Source organism: Globicephala melas, chromosome 15 (assembly GCF_963455315.2).
Source record: "Globicephala melas chromosome 15, mGloMel1.2, whole genome shotgun sequence".
NCBI classification, from domain to species: domain Eukaryota; kingdom Metazoa; phylum Chordata; class Mammalia; order Artiodactyla; family Delphinidae; genus Globicephala; species Globicephala melas.
In genome coordinates, this window is record NC_083328.1 from 41,070,441 (window position 1) to 41,092,345 (window position 21,905).

Here is a 21,905-nt window from a genome sequence, read left to right on the forward strand (position 1 = left end):
AGAATGTTATGAAGACTTCCTTCCTCTCTGTAGGCTCCCTGTCGAAGGCACACGAGGCAGGCATCACTGTTTTCCCCTCGTAAAAACTATCGTGCTCAGCTGGGAATGCAAAGACCAGTGGTGTTACAGAAATTCTGCCTGACTATCCAATTGCTACTAAGCATCTTAACTGCATAGAAACAATTGATATTCGTTGAAAATAAAGGCAAAGTGCAATGGCCAGGTAGGCATGCGTGACGTGGGGAAATTAACAAAGGAAGCCAGGCGCAGAGGCGAGCGGGAGCAGCCCAGGGACGTGGGGGTGCCACATGAGACAGCATTACAGTACCTGACAGCCTGTGAGAGCAAGAGGTGTAAGATAGACCAGGGAAGAGAGCGCTCACGGTGTGGAGGAGAAGCGGGACGCTTTTAGTGGCGGGCAAAGCCTCAGAGAGGTGGGCACAGCTGCTGACAGACTGGCTTCGCTTAGCTTCCAGGAGAGATAAAGCAACAATCATGTCAGAAGAACCGCAGGATCTTTCACTTCCTTTTCATTATTATTATTTTTCTGGTCTCTCTTTAAATATTCAAAGGAGGTCATTTCAAACTTTGAAGGAAGTTAGCACAAAGCACAGTATTTAATGATAGTCTCTAAATACAGCCAACTTTCAGTCATTCCGATGGCATGGGAGCACAGGACTTTCACAAATAATCAATCTCATTTTATAATGCTTTGTATGTTGAGCCTTTCCTTTTTTTCTGCTGTGTATCAGATTCACATTTAGCTTGTTTGTTTACTTGGGCAGACATTACAACCAGTTTTCTCTTCCTAATGGGTCCAAACAAAAAGGCCATGGTGAGGGGCTTCCCTGGTGGCACAGTGGTTGAGAGTGCGCCTGCCGATGCAGGGGACGCGGGTTCGTGCCCCAGTCCGGGAGGATCCCACATGCCGGGGAGCGGCTGGGCCCGTGAGCCATGGCCGCTGAGCCTGCACGTCTGGAGCCTGTGCTCCGCAACGGGAGAGGCCACAGCAGTGAGAGGCCCACGTACCGAAAAAAAAAAAGGCCACGGTGAGGGACGGAAAATCTAACCTAAGATTAAAATGGTTTCATAAATAATCAATAATTCAAAAATTGGTTTACTGAGAGATGACTGTATTCAGAAGCAAATCGTTTAGTAAACTGAAGAGCCTAAAAGCTTCAGAACACATAAAAGTCAAGTTGAACATTCAAGGGTCTGATATTTGGGAAAAAGGTAAAAAAATCTCCATGAAACCCATCCTTTTAAATCACATTTCGTGCTTATTAAATCCACAATTTCTTAGTACAAAATTTATGGTGTTCTTAAGTTTCTATGTACTGCTAGTCAAAACCATTTGAGAAAATGGATAGACACAGGAAGAGAATAGGCCTCATACATATGAAACCACCATTAGTAAAACCAGTTTTATCCTTAAAACAAAAATATGGAGGTTTACTTGCTGTACTATTTTCACATGATTTTATTTAACATTAACGGAATACAACTACAAACGGTAGTGACACATTTGCAAAAAGCAAAACAAACTTTTTACTTTCCTGTCTTCCCCCACTCTCTATCAGAATTCCCAGCTCTACAGAACTGTCTGCAGAACTGACTACAGCATAATCACAAACGTATAAGATACTATTTAGGTGAAAACGACTTCTGTGTAAACATCAAACTGACTGACTTCAAATTTCCTAAAAGATTTGTCTAATGCTCAATGTCAGGGACATTTCATTTGAGTGTTGCTTTTAAAACGTTTTCCTCTTGGGCTTTCCTGGTGGCGCAGTGGTTGGGAGTCCGCCTGCCGATGCAGGGGACACGGGTTCGTGCCCTGGTCCAGGAGGATCCCACATGCCACGGAGCGGCTGGGCCCGTGGGCCATGGCCACTGGGCCTGCGCATCCGGAGCCTGTGCTCCGCAACGGGAGAGGCCACAAGTGAGAGGCCCACGTACCGCAAAAAAAAAAAGAAAAAAAAAAAGAAAAAAGGTTTTCCTCTTATAATTCAAATAATTGTGCATTTTTCTAAAATTGATCACTAGATATTTTAGAGATAATAAAAGATAGATTATTTTGTGTGAAAATTAATTGACTTGCTTTAACCATTCACTTTAGACATGTAAAGTTTTAGCATCATTCATACTCAGGAATGGAGGCTGACTCTGTCATTCTTAAGACTCCCCCTGCCAGTCCTTTTAAGGTGCAAACGAGTACATTCTCTGTTAAATTAATTGTCACTCCCCTACTCCACAACTGCTGATTTTATATTTCCCTCTTGCCACCATCACTGACAGTTTCTCAGTCTAAGTGTAGTCTGTGGGGCAAATTATAATAGAATAATCTTAAAATATTCTCTTACTGGTATTAGAAAAAAAAGTCACTTTCAAATGGGTCTTCCATAATAAAAAATCTTCATGATAACAGTGCACAAACTAATGTCATGAGCTGCTTCCTGTTCTCTCATTAAAAGGTGGTCTCTACACAACCAAAATCTACCATAAAAATGTTCTGGGCCTTCTTAAAAGACTAAAAATACGTAAAAATAATAGAAGTGAGTAAAAGCTCGTGTAGTCTATGCAGATTACATTTATAAAACAGCAGGATGTAATAAAATACTCAAAAACCATTGTTTTCACAGGCAACAAGAATCATAATATTTTATAATATTAAAAAGTATAAAATAGGAAATACATATATACGTATCCATACATGTATGTGTGTAGAATACATGAAGATAATAGATCTGTCCTACTCAATAGCTCTCATCTTCATTCGCTTTTAAAGGTTATGCTTCCAAGTGTTTTTAACTGAATGAATCCTACAAAGGCCAGGTTTATGGTGCTGAAGTGACATACTCTACAAGGACCTTTACATGACTTTGTATTGGGTTGGCCAGAAACTTCATTTGGGTTTTTCTGTAAGATGTTACTTTCTGGCCAACCCAATAAAAGCTCTTAGCTTTGTATGACTTTTCAGGCCCCTGAGAACACTGATAAACAGAACTGCACGGGCGTAAAGGCACAGAAGATTTTCTAAAACCTACTGGCGCCTCTACCATATTGTTGGTCTAGAATACCTCTTGAAAAAGGAAGATGCAATCTCTCCTATGGCTGTGTTTTGGCCAAGTAGTGGCATATGGAACATGCAATATACAATCATTTGCTGCTCGTTAAAATGTGAGAATAAAATTTTAAAAAGTGCTTTGAATGAACACTTTTATCACCTCTGTAATTCAGGGGTTGTGAGAGGCAGCAGGAAGTCTGGGCGGCTCAGGCATGATGCCACCTTTGTCACAAACTTCTCTTCTGATCCCTTTTAAGGATCCAGTGATGGAAGAAAGGTATTTTGGGAGCTGGGATGAGAAAGGAAATGCGTGAATAAGCCTCCCCCAAAGCTGCCTGTTACCAGAAACTAGGTCTCTCCTCAGGGAGAGGAGGAAGCAAGAAGGAGGGTATAAATAAGGTGACAATGACAAACAAATACTATGGTGAAAACAAGGAGGAGTTAGGGTTGAGGCGTAATATATTTTCATTAAAACTCCAACAGGATTCTAAGCCGTCTGTAGTAAGCCTTTACTAAGCATTGGAAAAAATGTTGAGTGTCCATGAATCCTTGATTTATGACCAGAGGAAACTGTGACCTTCTCTCTGCGGTCAACATGTTGAATATCAGTGACAATTGCATGGTATTATTGATGTGAAAAACTACAGGAATCTGAGAAAAACTCATAGGAATCTGTTTTAAACTTAAGTTACAGCCTCAAAGTCACTGGGAAGGTTCGGGGCTTTATTTGTTCTTATTAAAAACTGTATACAAGCTTACTTATTAAAGAGTTCTTACTTATTAAAGAGTTATTTAAGAGTAAACTGTAGCAACAGTTTGATTAACTGGAGGTTCCCGGTCAAGTTCTTGTTAATTCTAACAGCCTGTAAGGTCAACATCTACAGGCATGTAAAGCTCCATTTTCCAAAGAAGCAAAAAATGTAAATGTCTCCTTCCAGTCCTGAAAACTAAGCCCTTATTCTCCTTTTCTTTGCTGGAATAAGTTTCCACCCTCTCTTCAGATCAGCATTGTTCAACAGCAACAACAATGCAACTGGTTGTGTGATTACTAAGAATCTATTTTCTTCAAGGGTCAAACAAAACATCTATTTTCTCTCTTTTGCACAAATATCTCACTCAATATTAACATCTCAAGTTCTTTTTCACAATGAAGGATTTAGAATAAATGTCACAAACTGATTCGGAAAGTAGTCAGACAGAAAGTTGAAAAGATACAGAGACATCTCAGTTAATAAAAGGCCTGGTGTTTTAAGTCCTGAGTGGAACTTTAAAACTTTAAAAACATTTGATTCCTATAAATCCATTCCTTTGAGAAATACTAGAACACGTGCTTACCGGTTGCTTTCTGGCGGACGATGTTTCTCGCTTTCTCGACTCCCGGCGCCCCGGATGTGGTGGCACTCCTAAATCTCATGGGCTCGGCCACATCGGGGTGGCTCCGCCAGCTCAGAGAAAAGGATCTCCCCACGGTGGTTCCTTTCTGAGAATCTGGAACACAGCCTACGAGACAAGGAAAATAATCCAGAGACTGAATTCATTATTATTTCTTTCATAGCCTGTGCTGCTCAGCAAATGTCATACATAGAATGATGTATATAAGTCAGCAGATTCTGTTGCTGCAGATTAGGTGCCACTTCCTTATATTACAATTTAGGGAGTTATTCATATATCAGGAATCTGAAAATTCCTGTTGCCAAAGTATTTTTCAAGCATCTTCAATGGTCTCATGAAAATTCACATATCTTCACGGTACTCATTCCAATATACAAAAAAAATTAATAAATCTTCCTCAACATAAGAACAATGTCAAAGGAAGTTACACCACGGCTCTCAGGATACTCCAAAAACTGCTTCTATAAACCAGTAAATTAGAGATCCTGATTTGAGAACAGTATTCCATCCTGTAGACGCCAACCTCTCCATGAATCCCTGAAAGAAATTTATGCCCATAAACTCTAATTATACTCAAATAAGCAAAGTTAATGAAATTCTACAAACAATACAAAATCCTATTTTAAGCGAAGCTCCAAATAGTAAAATACTGCAGATCTGTGAATCACCTTTTTTCTCCTCTCATACTGCTCTGGACGAGTATTTTAAGTAAGTGGTCAAGGATCAAAAGAAAGACAGAAGAAAAGAGGATCAGCCACTTAGAGGTTTCTGCACACGTGCGATGTGGCTGGCGGCTGCCACCTGTGGCTCGCTGTCACACCCAGATTCTTCTGAGAGTGTACTTTGTTTCCACAAATCTAGTGCTTGTACAGCAAGTATTTCCATAATGGATATTTAAATGTGTTTTAAGAATAAGGCAATATAATAAATAAATCAGAAATATTTGCCATGGTCATTAATTAAATAGTAAAATTTGTTCTGTATCTTTCCTGAAAATAGCATTTTTTGAAGTTGTTTACCTTCCTAAGACAAGCCTATCTCTCCCTATGAATCTGTGTTCACATAGTGGGAGGGAAGAGAATATTTTGGGGGCTGAAGGGGAGGGTGGATTATAAGAATTCCAGGAGGCAGGGAACATGGTTAGTTTGAGAAAGTCCTTACTTTCTGTCTCAGCCACTCCCCTCCATCCTGAAAGGTGCCCCAGTCAGGTAGACTCTTCGGGACTGAGAGCCACAGTCCAGGGAGCCAAGTTCCTGGCTGGAAGCACCTAGACCCTCCCAGACTCTGGGTTTACAGAGAGGCCCCCAGAGCTGCTATGGAGGACACTACAGAGGCCCAGGGCTCAGGCTCTGGGCTCCCTGCCCTGACTTCAATCCCAAATCTCCAACTAATATATTTTTTTTAGGAAGGGGCTCCTTACAACTTCAACTAGGGAGAAAAAAGGATCTTCTGCTAAAGTATGTGAGAACATTGCATTAGGCAGTCTAAATCCAAACTGGGATTAGACAATTCCACTGGAATGCCCCATACTTCAACTAGTTAGTTTTGGTTTCTCACTGACTTGCTCTTACTAATTGGTGCCTTGGCAAGCCACTCACAGACTGCAATGAAGACATTCTAGGAATCAGTCACATTAACTACATGGCTCTGCAGTTAACTAATCATAATTGGTTCGCACTTCCCCGTATCCACATCCTCTGTCATCCTCTCCCACATCAACTCTGGGCTTCAGCACATGACTTTTGGTTGCAAAACTGAGCAAGCAGAGATTTGAAATGTACCTGAAAATCTGAGTGTGTCCTCCCCTGCTCCTGGAACCCTAAGCCATTAGGTGAACAGCCTGAGCTAGCCTGCTGGGTGATGGAAGATGTACGGTCTCGTCACCTCTACTGCACAGCTGACAGCCGGCTAACCCCTGGCAGTGGAACTGCCGCTCGCTGAGCATGTCACAGCCCGGCTGACTGCGAACGCAGCTGTGAGGCCAACACAACTGCCAACCCATAAAATCATGATCTGAATAAATGGTGTTATTTGAAGTCGCTATATTTTGGGGTGCTTTGTCACACAGCAAAGCTAACTGACACCATCTACACTAAGACCACTGTCGAGGCTGTAGTTGACCACAGCAAGTAACATGCTTTTTGTAAGTCTCTGGAGGAAAAATTCCTCACAGGCCCCAGGACCAGGACAAGCCAAGCAACCAGCTTGTTTACACCTTTTGCACTCTGTGATTCTCCCGTGTTACTCTGTGATGATCGGAGTTGAATCTGCGGTGGCCCCCTTCCCGCCTCCCCAGCAGCACCGAGGCTCTTCACTGTGCATCCTGGCATTTTATCCATGCCTGGAGCTCCACCCCTGTTCATTCCGCCCCAGTGTCCTTATGTATTTTATCCATTGTATTATGTGTATTTCTATGAGCGGCCTCAAAATCTTTACACAATAAGCTGGAGTACAGGGAACTAATCCAAGGACTGCGTCACAGCCTTAAAAACAGTAATGAAGACGGGCTGCAGAGTGTCATCCCCAACAGAGATCAGTACTGAGGTTTCCCGCCTTGATCTGACTCCAGGTCTCAAAACAATTTTCACCCAGAAACACAAAAAAGCCAGAATGACTCCATGTGAAGCATTCAGAACTTCTCCACCTTCCCGGGGGTGGGGCGCAGCAGAATAGATGATAAATAGTGGGGCGCCTTGTGTGGGACTTGCCTGGCTTTGATTTCCGGCTTTACCGCTTCTTAGCTGTGTGACCCCGAGTGAGCCAATCCCTGTGGACTCTGTCCTTGAGTTTCTTGGTCTGTGATGTGGGGAGAGTGGCACGGACATCACAGGCTCCCCTGAGGGTGAAGGCAGAGAAGGTGCACCCGGCCCCCACCGCTATCACTACTGTTCCCAATCCTCCTTCTTCCTTCTTCCCAGCCTGTCCGTCATCCTCACTAAGGGGACACAGTGCTAGGAGACGCGATTGAACACCACCGTTAAAAGATACTGTCCGGGGCTTCCCTGGTGGCGCAGTGGTTGAGAGTCCGCCTGCCGATGCAGGGGACATGGGTTCGTGCCCTGGTCCGGGAAGATCCCACATGCTGCGGAGCAGCTGGGCCCGTGAGCCATGGCCGCTGAGCCTGCACGTCTGGAGCCTGTGCTCCGCAACGGAAGAGGCCACAGCAGTGAGAGGCCCGCGTACCACAAAAAAAAAAAAGATACTGTCCGTACAGCTGGTTCAGCTGACTATGAAATTCCATGCGTCGACTGCCTGCTGTTTAATACACACTCCTCCCCAGACTCAGACGCCCGGTGCCACCCAGCCAGGCAGGAAATACCTTTGCCTCGCTGCTTCTTCTCCTTCTGTTCACTTAATTTGTCCAGAGGTAGGTTTGTCATCTCAACTCCGTACACGGTCCTGGCAAGCACCACCGTCAAGGAGTCCATGATGCTGGCCCACTCGTAGATGAGTTCTTCCCAGTCTGTGAGGGAGGACAGCACCCCAAGGAAGTCGTCCCAGAGCTCCCGAGAGATGTACACGCAGAGGTTTGCGCGGATCCAGGCCACCATGAGCGTCTGAAAACGACCAGTCAACAGGAGAATTCAATCATCTCCATTTGGAAGAAGTGTACTTTCGACAAAACATTGAAAATCACTATTAATAAAATGAATTTTAACATAAAAAGTGCTTGGGGATACTGTGTTTAATTTCTCAAAATGCATCTGATCCACTGTAATCAAGATTTGAGCTACTGTGAAATAAGTTATCATTCTGAACAGACACTGATCAAAATGATCCTACTGTCTGTGGTTGGTCCTGGCGGGACCTGGGGAGCCTATTCGCCCCCTCACTCCCTGCAGGGGCCACTCTGAGCCTTGTATTCTGCAGGTAAACCTCCACCTCCACCAGCTCCTGCCTGACTGGCAGCAGATGAGCTCAAAGCAGACTTCAGAGCACAGACCCCAGGAAACAATGCCCTGGACCTCCGCCCACTAGGCCTGCATCTGCCCAGCTCCTCCCCCACTGCAGGCCGTGCAGGGAGGGGGCCCTGCTCTCCTGCGTGCCCCCCGACCCTGACCCCTGCTCCCGGCCTCCTCCTCAGACTCTGCATTTCTGTTAACCCCACCTCACCTTGACCCCCTGCCCATCCTACTTCCCCAGCTCCTACCCATCAGCATGTAAACATGATCCAATTCTTCCTTATCTCAAAAAAACCCCACAGAAGTTCCCTTGAGCCCTGATGTCCCTTTCGAGCTACAGCCCCTTCTTCCCCTTTCAAAGCCAAATTTCTTGAAAGAATGGCCCACACTCACTCCATCTTCCACACTCACTCCATCCTCTGCCACCCCACCTTCTGCCTAGGTTTTGGTCCCCGTTCTCATGGCTCCAATGACCATCTGCTCGCTGCCCACATTCAACCCAGACCTCTCGAGATGCTGGTTTCCTGACCCTTCTCTCTGCTCACTCGTAGCCCACATGCCACGTCCTGCAGGCACCTGCCACGCAGCGTAGTTGTGAAAAGAACTCAGTTTCCTCCACTGAGAGCCCTCCAGGCCCTCCACCTGGCCTCTCCTCTCCCGGCCTCTGCACATACCCTTCCCTCCCTCTCTTTCCTCATTTTGCTTCTTTAACTTCCGCCCACTCTTCAGGTCACAACTTGGACGTCACTTCCTCCTGGGTGTCCCTGATGTCACCCACCCCCAGCCTCCAGGAAGCAGCCTGCATTTCCCCCATCGGAGTTCGTTTCCCTAAGAGTCCCTCAGTCCCCCTGGTCTCACGGTCCACAGTACTACAGCTGCTCGCAGGGGCAACCCTACAACAAGACAATTATGCATGTATTCTGGGTATTTCCTTACCTCCAAGGTGCCCAGCTCCTTACCTCTGCCAAAATATTCCGCATCCTTTAAAATTCAACTCAAAATGTATCTCCCGGGACTTCCCTGGTGGTCCAGTGGTAAAGAATCCGCCTTCCAACGCAGGGGACGAGGGTTCAATCCGTGGTTGGGGAACTAAGCCCGCGTGCCACAACTACTGAGCTCGTGCGCCTCAACTAGAGAGCCCGCGTGCCGCAAACTACAGAGCCCACGCACCCTGGAGCCTGCACGCCACAACTAGAGAAGAGAAAACCCACACACCACAACCAGAAAGAAGACCTCACACCACAACGAAAGATCCCGCATGCCTCAACGAAGATCCCGCGTGCCTCAACTAAGACCCGACACAGCCTAAAACTAAAATAAATAAAAAACAAACAACAACAAAAAACCAAAATGTATCTCCCTTGAAAGAAGTGCCAAGTCCATCTCAGATGAGCCCCAGATGCTTTCCTAATCTTAGTAGAGGGAATCTTTACAGCCAAAGTCTGGGTAACTTCCCTGATCTATTGTCAGAGCTAAAATGTACCAGGTAAGGTGCCAACTTGCCAATATCTCTGCCCAACCCAGATGCAAATAGGCTCCCACTGCTGTCAGGAGTTGTACTGTGCATGGGATGGGGGTGAATTTGCTTTTTAATTTAGATTAGATTAGACGGGTTCAGGGTCGTATGGCCGTAGACTGCTTTTTAATTAAAAGAAAATTTTCTAATATAGACCTAGGAAAACTTTGAGAAAAAGAAAGGAGTCTGTACCTAGACAAGCCTGCTCTGACCACCTGAAAAATCATATATAAAGTGACCCTCATGACAATGTACCTGTTCTCTGTTTTAATTCATGTTAACTACACTTTTTAAAGGGGTAAAAATGTTAAAGTTGAGCTAAAATAGTTGAGTATATTGAAAACAAGGTTCTAAACACTCATATTTAAAATCTGGTTCTAAGATGAATGAATTTTTAAAAATTAAGGACAATGCAAAAGGAAAAAGTAAAATAATGTTACCATTTATTGTTATTAGTACTTTATTATACATTTTTATTCTGACTAAAATGCCAGCTTCTGTTTATTCATTTTTTACACTCCTGTTTTCAAAATGAGTTTGAGGTCATTACCATAAAGTGCATATACACAATAAAATTAATAAATGGTAGATCAAAAATATAATCTTCCAGGGGTTTCCCTAGTGGTGCACTGGTTAAGAATCCGCCTGCCAATGCAGGGGGCACGGGTTCAAGCCCTGATCCGGGAAGATCCCATGTACCGCGGAGCAATTAAGCCTGTGCGCCACAACTACTGAGCCTGCGCTCTAGAGTCCGTGAGCCACAACTACTGAAGCCCGCGCACCTAGAGCCCATGCTCCGTGACAAGAGAAGCCACCGCAATGAGAAGCCCGCACACGGCAACAAAGAGTAGCCCCCGCTCGACGCAGTTAGAGAAAGCCCGCACACAGCAATGAAGACCCAACACAGCCAGAAATAAAATAAAATAAATTTTAAAATATACATATAATCTTCCAGAGTAGGAGAATGCAGAGACTGGCCAAGTTGCCAGGACTCAGCCTCACATGTCACGGTGCTGGCTTCAGGTTTAAAAGCAGAGGAGTGTGTATAAGATGCCCCCTGGGTCCTGCACCGGCCTCGCTTTATTGACTAATTATCAGACAAGGACAGAACCATGACATCCTGCAGCTTATAGGCTTCACCTCCGCAAATCTCACAAACATGTGCATCATCACACATCACACCTCATTCTCATTCACAGCTAAGGACAGTCAGCAGACGTAAGCCCAGGGCCCCCTTTTCTAACAGGAAGAGGGGAAGAGAGGGCCTCAGACTCGGTTGTCACTAACCTGGTTTGTGACCTGGACAATTTACGTGGCTTTTCTGGAGTCCTATTTCTCTCTAAAGATAAAAAGCTGAATAAGGGCATCCCTAATTTCATCCTTCGGCACTGAAAGTCATGTTTTATCAAGTATGTCTTGGCACACAAGACGTATAAAAGACACCTTCACTGGTAAATCACTCCTTTTCTTACAAAGTTTCCTAACCAACCACTTTCTATGTCTCTCTACCCACCTCACTTAGGGGATGACATAATTTTAAGGTATTGCCTCAGGCTATAAACAGAAGGACCGAAGCCCAAGTTTCCTGATATACTTCTGAGCTTCAAGCAGGAGGCACAGTTAGCACTGATGGAAGTATGTAAAGCATCATTTATGGCAATCAGCATGACTTGGTAAGTATTTAAAACTAAGTAAAACTCAACTATCCTTTCAAGAAAATTTGTCAACCCAACTTATTTACTGACAGAGAAAAAACTAAACGCTAAAGGAAAAATTAGAAAAAGATAAAAGGATAATGGCAACTTAAAATTCCCCGTCCCCTTTAATAGTCTCTTTATTCAAAATTTTAAAAATCAAGTATCTGGCAATTGTAGACAGGCTGCATGACCACACAAATAATGATCAGACAGCACTTTTTTTTTTTTTTTTTTTTTTTTTTTGCGGTACGTGGGCCTCTCACTGTCGTGGCCTCTCCCGTTGCGGAGCACAGGCTCCGGACGCGCAGGCTCAGCGGCCGTGGCTCATGGGCCCAGCCGCTCCGCGGCATGTGGGATCCTCCCGGACCGGGGCACGAACCCGTGTCCCCTGCATCGGCAGGCGGACTCTCAACCACTGCGCCACCAGGGAATCCAGAGAGCACATTTTAATTGTAGGATGGGACTAAGATGGAGCCGCCTGACTGCCTGGCAGATCTGCCCTGACCTTTCACATTTCCCTCCTCCTGGGGTCTCACAAAAGGACTTGGGAGGCCAACAGATGATCATAAATCCAGGTGCATCCTCTCTGATTCTTCCAACAACCCTGGAAGGTAGGAAGGAGCCCTTTCCTGACTGTGGCAGATGAGGGACAAGACTCAGAAAGATGAAGTGATTTGCTCAAGGCCACACAAGCCAGGAAGTACCAGAGCTGGGGTCAGAACCCAGAATCTGTCTAAGTCTAAAAAGCACATCTTCTCTCTGCTACTTTATGGTTAGCTCTTAATTAATGTAAGCATTCCTCTGGATGCGCTGAACCACTGCCAAAATAATAACAACAACGACATCAAAATCATTAATAATCATGGACTCCAAACTCATCTTCGAGTAAGATCTGACAAGACTTCTCCATTAATGAGGAGGATTCTGCCCTCCTCCCCAAACCCAAACCAAACAAACAGAAACCACACTCCACAATACACTCTTGCTTAGTTTAGTGACAAGTTCTCACTCTAATTCCAAGACCCACAATAGATATGGGACTAGACAACTGGTGAGGAGTGGGGCCCAGGCACCCGCCGCCTAAGCCCGGCCCCCATCCATGTCACATGGCAGCTCCAGTCCCAACAAGAAGGGGAGGTCAGGATATGGGAACATATGTATATGTATAACTGATTCACTTTGTTATAAAGCAGAAACTAACACACCATTGTAAAGCAATTATACCCCAATAAAGATGTTAAAAAAAAAAAAAAGAAGGGGAGGTCAGGAAGGTCGAACAGTGAGATGCCCCAGAGTCAGAGCAAGGTGAGCAGAGGGTCTGTCTGTCCAGGCAGACCGCAGGGCAGGTGGTCAGTGCCACCTTACAGGCGAGAGCACAGCAAAGTGGGACACACAGAAGGGTGTGCAGAGCACTTCACCCATCCAGTGAAGGCAAGGTTATCAGACTAAAGGTGATTATACCATGAGGGGTTAACTGAGTTCATGCCAATTACTCCTGCAGCCTTTCCTACGTTTCTCGTCAGGTCAGGATCATTCAGTCATAGTAAACTATTCAAAATTAATATGAACAGCTGGCTTCTCTTGCGTTACAAAGGGAATATTTGGCTTTATTTAGAATACTAACTTCTCTTTTTTGTCACTTTCACCCACAGAACCTACCTGTATTCTGGATATGCTCTTAACACATAACCTCCAAAACCACCTTCCAGTCCCCGAGGAGGGCAGCCACCTCTGTCCCTGCAGTGTCACCCCAGCTGATGGTCCACCCTCGTTCTCCTGTTGGATTACTCAAAGTCAGGCCCATCCACTGGACCACAGCCTTTATTGGATAGAACGTCACATTCTTTCACACTGCTCTCTGTCAGAAATATTTCATACCAACCATGCATTCCATAAATACTAGTGATTCTAGAAAAGAGAAATGCTGCAACAGGCTGCCGCCCTCAGGACCCTTTCAACTTCTTTCCAGGCCGTCAGTTCCTCACTTGCCTTCTCCTCTCTGCCCCTTAGGGTGACGTCAGAGACTCCTGCGCTAGACCCTTCTTGCCATGAGATGCAGGAACCGCAGCCATCTCCTTGGCTCTCCGCTCCCATTGGAGGCCAACCCGGCTCCTCACCTGGTCCAGAACTTCACCTCTGAGGTTCTCTCTGCCCCAGACGATGCTGGTCTCCCTCCCTGGATCATCCCCACTGGTGACCGAGCATACTTTACCGCCACCTTCCTGAAACCCTGCTCCCCACATCCCCGCTGGCTCCAGCTCACCCCCTCCTCCCCCCTCCCTTCCACACCATTCCCTCTGCAAAGCTGTGACTCTAGCTGGGACCTCCACTGCCCAGCTCTCACTTTCTCCTCCATCCACTCCAGGTGGGCCTCATTCCCCTAGAACATTCTCAGCCACCAACATCTTGGCAAAGCCAACAGTCGACTGGCTGTCTCCTCTTACTCAACACTGCTCTCAGGGCATCCAGGACACATGCGCCCCCAGTGACCCTCCCAGGTCACTGGCCACCATTCCTCAGCATCTCTGGCTGGCCCTCTCCATCTGACCATCGGCAGATGGCCCTCTTCTCTCTGACACACTCTCCCTCCCCAAGTGATCCCACCCAGCCCTGTGGCTTTAAACACAATCGCTCAGCACATCAATGGCCCTCACACGTTTATCTCTAGACCGAACCTCTCCCATCCTATTCCTATTCCCATGCTCTGTCCATCCTTCATCTCTTCAAATCTACCTGGCCCGACACCAAGGGCATCAGCTCTTGTCATCTTCCTAATTTCTAGCAACCTTCAGCAAATCAAAAGAGGAAGTAGATGGCAGAAAGGTGGGAAGGCCTAAGAGAAGAGCAGCACTAATTGTAAAGACAAGATTACAACCTTCAAGACAAAGCTAAGAAGGAAATTTTCTAATTAAATTTTTAGAAATTTAAAGTTAGTTTAATTTTACTCTTGAAATTCTGTGATTAAAACTAATTTGCTGTAAAATCTAATTCATTTCTTGCATTTGCAGTGTTTTAATAAAAAAAACTTACCCTAAACAGTAACCCTGCCAAGCTCTGGGCAAACAAGTCCTTTATTTGTTTATCCTTTGGCTTCTGCATGACAGCTTCTGTTATCCTGAGTAGTATTTGCAACATCTGTTCCCTGGGCCACCCAAAATAAAAGCTCATATTATTAATCACATCTCCAAAGCACTTGCATTTATAGGTACATGAAATTCTCTTAAGGATTCAGCAAAATTGATAATCACGTATCATTCAGAAGTATCTCAATGCCCATTACATAATGAATACCATACTTATCAAAATAAGCTAGCTTATGTTACCACAGTTCTAAAAATACGCCTCTTGTGCCCACATCAGTAGACAGGACAACCCAGGTCTCATCCCAGCTTGACCACCACCCCCCGGTTGTAAAAACGGAGGCGACGCGTTTTCTCCACCTGTGCCAGCACCTACGGCACACGGGGAGAACGTGCCTACTGAACTTACGCAGCACTCTCAAACTTTCACATCCATTATTTTACTTAAACTGAGCGGCCTCCCTATCTCTCTGTGTGACAGTAAACAACATGGACTTTCTGGTCCTCGTCCTGGGGAGGTCTTCCGTCGGCAGTGGTGGGTGGCCGCGCTCCACAGCACTCCCACAGGTAGGAGGGCTGGGAAAGGTCACCACTGGACGCTTAGGGTACAGAGCTTTGTGCCTGGAAGATCCTGACTCTGCAAACAGGGCACCCCTCGGAACTGCGGTCACAATGTCTCCATCACAGCACTCCTCGCACGGTGTTTTTTTTTTTTTTTTTGGCTGTTTTGGGTCTTCGTTACTGCGTGTGGGCTTTCTCTATTTGTGGCGAGCAGGGGCTACTCTTTGTTGCGGTCCGCGGGCTTCTCATTGAGGTGGCTTCTCTTGTTGCAGAGCACGAGTCTAGGCGCACGGGCTTAGGTAGCTGTGGCACGTGGGCCCAGTAGTTGTGGCACACGGGCTTAGTTGCTCCCCAGCATATGGGATCTTCCCGGACCAGGGCTCGAACCCATGTCCCCTGCATTGGCAGGTGGATTCTTAACCACTGCGCCACCAGGGAAGTCCCGGAGATGGCATTTTATGTAAAAAGTCTTTGAAGAGTATAAAACACTAGAGACACAAAATAGCACCGCTAATTGTGATGATGATGGTAAGTTCTCTAGCACAGCCAAAGGGCATTCTTCTCTCTCACAGCTGAGTTACATTCTTCACATCTTCCCCCAGATGCCATGGAAACGGAGAACACATTATTTTCTGTTAATGGAGGGAAATCACCCCGGTCCCTTTAACTACTTCGAGGTCTTGAGCACGAACCGTTCGTTCATCTCTGTAACTTCCTCCTTGGCCTGGCTCTTCAGTGATAAAACCAAGTGGACAAAGTAATCTGGTCCAGGTTGGATGATAAGATCTCAAATCATGGTTCCTTTATAGTTTTCTCACATTTCTGAGAACAATGTTTTCTCTTAACACGATGCTGGATCTCATTAAACTTCTCCAGGGTCTCCTGCCCTCCTCGTGGCTGACGCTGTCCGACTTCCGTCCTGGTTTCTGCAGGTGCCCGTTCCCACTGTGCTCTGCTCTGCCTGCCCGCCCGGCCCCCTACCCACGGACCCTGCAGGCTCAGGACTAGAGGATCGGGGCACGCATGCCTGGAGCAGCTGGCGACTTTGAGGAGGATGAGGGGAGAAATGGCCCAGGGTTGGGACAGCCTGCGCTCGCCCCGGCCAGCGTCCCCCGGGCCCTGTCACAGGGGGAAGGGAGGGCTGCACCCAGGGTCGCCTCTGCTGCGCACCTTGTATGATGCTCAAGACAAGGAAAAACAGCCCCTTCCACACCCATTGTGCGAACGTGAGAACAAGAAACGTAGTAACTTTCAGCCAAAACCTCAGTCATGGGAACTGTTACCAAAGATGCAGACCTGATGGAGGCAAAGACCGACACAGACACAAGGCAGGTTTAACTTCTGAACCTAAGAAAGCTTGGGAACCACAACATTCCCACACGGAGTCTTCTGGAAGAGAATGGGGGTGGAAAACTACCTCCAGTTTGGAAAAATCTTTGCTAACAGTTCTGATCTCTGCTTGTTCCTTTGTGTTTTGAGAAACATTAACTCTGGTCGCTCCTCTCAAAGGGGACCTGCCTGAAGAGCGAGACCAGGACGGCCCATGTGTGCTGCCCAAGTGGCGGAGGAGCGGCTCTTGCTGCCTCTTTGTTCTCTACTTTGCCCCCATCTCCTTGCACACCTACTCACTAACACCGGCTATCCCCTCTTTGGGGGCCACTACTCGGCACCTGCCGGGCTACAGCCTGCTCTCAGCCACCGTCATCCACTGCCACAGAGTCTGCACTCCAGGCACTGTCTCTCTCCACGCGGCAGCCAGAGATCTTTTGGAAACATAAATCGGGTCGTGTCACACTCTCGCGCACAAGCAGAGGTAGTGGGGACCTTCCTGCAGCCTGCGGGGCCCTGTGCCCCCTGGCCTGGGGTGCCCCCCACTGCACTGGCCGCCATCTCGTCCTGCCCGGAACCCAGCAGCTGTGACCTGCAGTTCCTCCTCGTGGGGATGCTCTTCCCTCTGGGCTCTGCTCAGAGAGGCCTTCCCACCCTCCACACTGCCCCTCACAACCAGCTCCACGGTTCTTAGCGCTGAACCCCACCTGACCCCACTTTTGTGTTCATCGCGTCTCTCAGGCCTATGAGGACGGATGCCTCGGGAGGGCAGGGACCCTGTCTGTCTAGTTTACCCTCTGTCCTCACAGTAGAAGCTCCCTAGTTATTTACCAGATGAAAGAAGGGAGGGAGGGAGGGAGGGAATTCACTGATCGTCCGGTACTTCAATACACAGGAAAACCTGCTAGGGAAATAGATCACATCCCTGGTCTATGCTCTACTGACTTCAGTTTTTTTTTTTTGGTGAGTATTTTCATCTATTCCTATATTTTGATTTTTTTATAGTTTGACCTGGAAATCTCTGAATTATTAAAGAAACAGAGAAGCATTGTTTAATTTTATTTCCTAGAATTTTCACCCCAAAAAAGATTATCAAAAATATCAAAATATTACTGATACACTGGTATACAGAATTCATAGAGTTTTCAAAGGAAAAAAAAAGCATCAAGAACACTTGATACAACTGGTATGTGGAGCAGATATTTCAGTTGAAAGCTTCCAGCATTTCTCATTGCTTTCAGCATCACTGACACAGCTTTTAACTTTGTTTAAATTGCCTTGTTCATCCCTGTGACGCTTTAGCAACAGCTTCTCAGCAAACAGTGCTAAGTGTAAAAGTCTGGGAAAGATGACACCGGAAGGTACACTTCAAGTGACCATTTTGACATCTGTGGTTCCTGTATTTGTGCACCTTCTGCCCGCCGGCTTCCTCTGGGCCCGCCCCCCTCATCTGAGAAAGAAAAGGGCTGGATGCAAGGCCCTGGAGGCCCTGCGGGCTCAGTCCCATCTCACCCCCACGGCTCCCTGAGCAACGGCTCCAGCCTCCAGAGCACAGGCCTGGGAACAGGGACCCCGAGCATTTCCGGGAGGCAGGTGCCACCAGCCCGGGTCTGAAGGTGCTGACCACTGCCAGGCAGGTAGGGAGGGTGCTCCCTGGGCGGGAGGAACCTGCAAGGACCGGACTGGACAAGTAGAAGGGAGAGGTTGCCCCCCACCCCCCAAACCTTAGGAGCTGGAGGGATGTGCAGACACTCATCACGGGAAACTCTAATGCACTGCTTACCTCTGGGACATTATAAACACAAAGACACCAAACAAAAATGAACGACCAGGAGGAAAACACTTCACATACGTGTATTTTAATGACGCCACTATATTTTTCACTGCACTCTGACAATTTATCACTTAAAATAACTGTTTTTCTAAAATGAATTTAAAACTTCAAGTTTAAAACAGTCAAATCAGTTAAAAGTATTCTGGAGCAATTAACCAACCCTCCTGGGATTATGAAGAATGACATTATGAAACGTCAGTTACTGCTTTTCCACAAACTGCTTGACGACAGTTTAAAATGGAAAAATCTACTATTAAGTAATATGACTACTTACTCTTAATTTGAGAACTTTTTTTAAAACCAATAATGAAAATAAATGAACTGTCAAAGTACTGGATACTTACCTTCATAATTCTGTTACAAAAGACTGATTATCATCTCATCGTTCACTTTGTAGAGCTATTTAATAAACGAAGCCTTTAGCATTTTAATTATTTCGTTGAAAACAGAAACATCTGTTTTACAGTGTTAATTTACTGAAAATATACTCACCATGTCTTCTTATTCATTGTAAGCTCCATTATCATGCGCCTAAAAAACATCAGAACAGCTTTACACGCATCAACTTGCTCCTTCAAGAGCATGGGAACTTCCACACACGGTTCCAGCAAGAAGACGTTTGCAGCGTTTGTCAAAAATACCTTAGAATCAACACATTTTACATGAGAAGATATAATTAAACAGATAAACCTGAACAAATTTTGTTTAAAGGGAATGATATTAATTTCACCTTTGAGCTATTTCAATAAGACAAGTGGTACCAATACATACTCAAATTTATTCTAGTTCACCCATTAGAATTACTTAAATACTGATCCTTGAAAGATCTTTTCTAGAAAAATACTTGCTATTACATATTAATATTGCAGATTTGGAAATTTATGAATCAGAAAGGCTTCTGCAGATTTCTTTTTGACACCCCCTCAAAAATTTTTTAAAAAGACAGGATCATTGCCTGTGGGTGAGGAACCTTGGGGGGCCGGCAGAGAGGGTAGGGGCCCTGGGTCAGACAGCGGCTGGAAAGAAAGACCTGGCTCTTGTTGAGTCTCCAGCCTTGCTGACATGAAGGCCTTGCTGACAGGAGGCAGCCAGTACCACCCAAAGGGCAGCCAGCAAAGGGGCAAAGGCGTGTGGCCAACACTGCACACCTTCCAGGAGCATGGGTTTTCAATATGAGAAATACAATATGCAGCAGAACACAAAACCTAAGGAAATTCTAAGGATAAAAACTGAGATTTCCAACAAAATTTAGAAAGTACGCCAACTGCTCTACACTCTGCCTTTAGGATACAAGTCCCCTGTCCTGTACCATCCTTAGAGAGTTGTGGGGAGCACGGATCCAGGCTACCCTGTAGGGAGTTATTGCCCAGGGGCACTGCTGCGGCATAACAACGTGTCATCATTTACACAGAGTCAGGACATTCTGAGCTGTCAACCTGGTGCCAAGGGTGGAGCTTCTCCACCTTCTAGACCTACAGTCCCTCTTAGTTCTCCTCTCTATTCAACAGCACAGACACCAATGATCTGGGGACAAACAGAGCTGGCTCACTTGTGGACGAAATCCATTAACACAGCATCTCAAAACAGATGCACAAACTGACCAGAGGAACTGAAATGAGCACACTCAAAAGTCAAGTGGGCGAACTAAAATGCTGACAGCCTCTGAGATAATTTTATGCAAGATTAAAAATGTATCGTGTCCCAATTTTCTAGGAAGAATCACAAAATCAGCACTGTAATAGTTGATAACAGATGATAGCAGCACTTGTGAAGATTTACTAAGCTTCGAGTAAGAAAAATGAAAATAAAGAACCTTTTGACTAGCGAACTATAGCTTCAGTGACTATGTCTTTTAAAGAAGTACGCCATAGATGATATACTACAATACAGATTCTTTTTAATTCAATGTACTTGGCTCCTTGATTTAATTTTAAACCTTTGCATACTCCAAAGTAAAAGTGAGGAGTCTTCATATATTTCTTTCACTTTACTTTCAAAACAACATCAAAAATGTTGACTCCATGACTATTTATTACCATGTTAGTATCAGTTAGGATAAAAATAGATCAACAAAATGAGTATGTCCAAACTGTACCTGTCAGAAGCAACTATAAAACAGTACTATCTTATCAAACCTTCATTTGGCCACGTTTTCCTCATTAACCAAATCAAGGACCAAGGTACTCGATAAAATGAGAACAAAAACAGCTATCTAAATCCAAACAAAATATTTTTTAAAACTGTAGAGCTATAATCAAGTAGAAATTCTCTTTCTTGGCTCAGCCAAGGGGATTAAGTTCTCCTTCTAGAGAATAAATAACTCACCTGAACTCAGGGAAATCACAGGCACCCGCAACCCCAACTGGCCGACTACGGGATGCTCTGCGGGGAGGGGGCGGGGCGGGGACTCCTGCAACCACTGCTCTGGTGGGCACACAGGTGACATTTAGGAGCTGCGCCAAAATTCTCTGAAGCTATTCAAGTAAAATCATCTTGAGTTTTTTAAAGCTAATATTATTTGCTGATTTTCAAATTATTTGCTGATTTTCAATGAAAAATGAGAAAATTCATTAATTACAGTATATTAAACTGCCAATTAATTTAAAAACAAAAAGGATCCCATGATAAGGAATCCTCTCAAGAGACAGATGACAGAAACACGGTATCACTGAAAACTGGGTACCATGCCTTCCTGCCCCAGACCCTACGCCCAGCCTCTGTGGGGGAGGCCTAACTGGACACAGAGGAACGTGCATATGGATATGGGGAGGAGGGTGGGGTGCCAGGGATCAGGGGAAAGAGAGGGACCCTGTGTTTTCACTTATACTTCTAACAACCTTCACACTGGGTGCAACCCAAGAGGTAATCTTTTTTTTTGAGATAAATCTCCATTTTTGAGATCAAATCCTGAGATCTGGGGAGACTGAGTGATAAGCCAAAGCTGCTTTTCCCAATGTTCCCAAATGGTATTTCATATATTCATTCAGATAAATATCTAAAAATTACTGCATTAATCATCATTCTTCATAAACACAGGCAAGTTTTAAGAGGAATATTACTTATACGATTATATAATCACCAAGTTTGTCTTACAAATTAGAATCCAGGTAACTCACTACCCATATGTGTTCAGAATGTGGCACATATATACAATGGAATATTACTCAGCCGTAAAAAGAAAAGAAATTGAGTTATTTGTAATGAGGTGGATGGACCTAGAGTCTGTCATACAGAGTGAAGTCAGTCAGAGAGAGAAAAACAAATACCGTATGCTAACACATATACATGGAATCTAAAAAAAGAAAAAAAATGGTTCTGAAGAACCTAGGGGCAGGACAGGAATAAAGACGCAGACGTAGAGAATGGACTTGAGGACACAGGGAGGGGGAAGGGTAAGCTGGGAAGAAGTGAGAGAGTAGCATTGACATATATACACTACCAAACGTAAAATAGATAGCTAGTGGGAAGCAGCCGCATAGCACAGGGAAATCAGCTCAGTGCTTTGTGACCACCTAGAGGGGTGGGAT

General features: G+C 45.3%; 1 protein-coding gene across 6 annotated transcripts in view; it reads right to left on the reverse strand.

Annotated features, from left to right (window-relative positions):
- RALGAPA2 (Ral GTPase activating protein catalytic subunit alpha 2) overlaps positions 1–21,905 on the reverse strand; it is a 282,220-nt gene that overhangs the window by 177,589 nt on the left and 82,726 nt on the right. For 4 of the 6 annotated variants that reach the window (XM_060284396.1, XM_060284395.1, XM_060284398.1 and 1 more), the window contains 5 exons: positions 18,871–19,019; positions 14,605–14,716; positions 7,779–8,016; positions 4,403–4,567; positions 329–469 (listed from right to left, as the gene is read on the reverse strand). In XM_060284396.1, the coding sequence (XP_060140379.1) occupies positions 329–469; positions 4,403–4,567; positions 7,779–8,016; positions 14,605–14,716; positions 18,871–19,019 (805 nt within the window). The remainder of the gene's footprint in view (positions 1–328; positions 470–4,402; positions 4,568–7,778; positions 8,017–14,604; positions 14,717–18,870; positions 19,020–21,905) is intronic. The other 2 variants (XM_030872473.2, XM_030872472.2) reach the window with 1 other exon arrangement.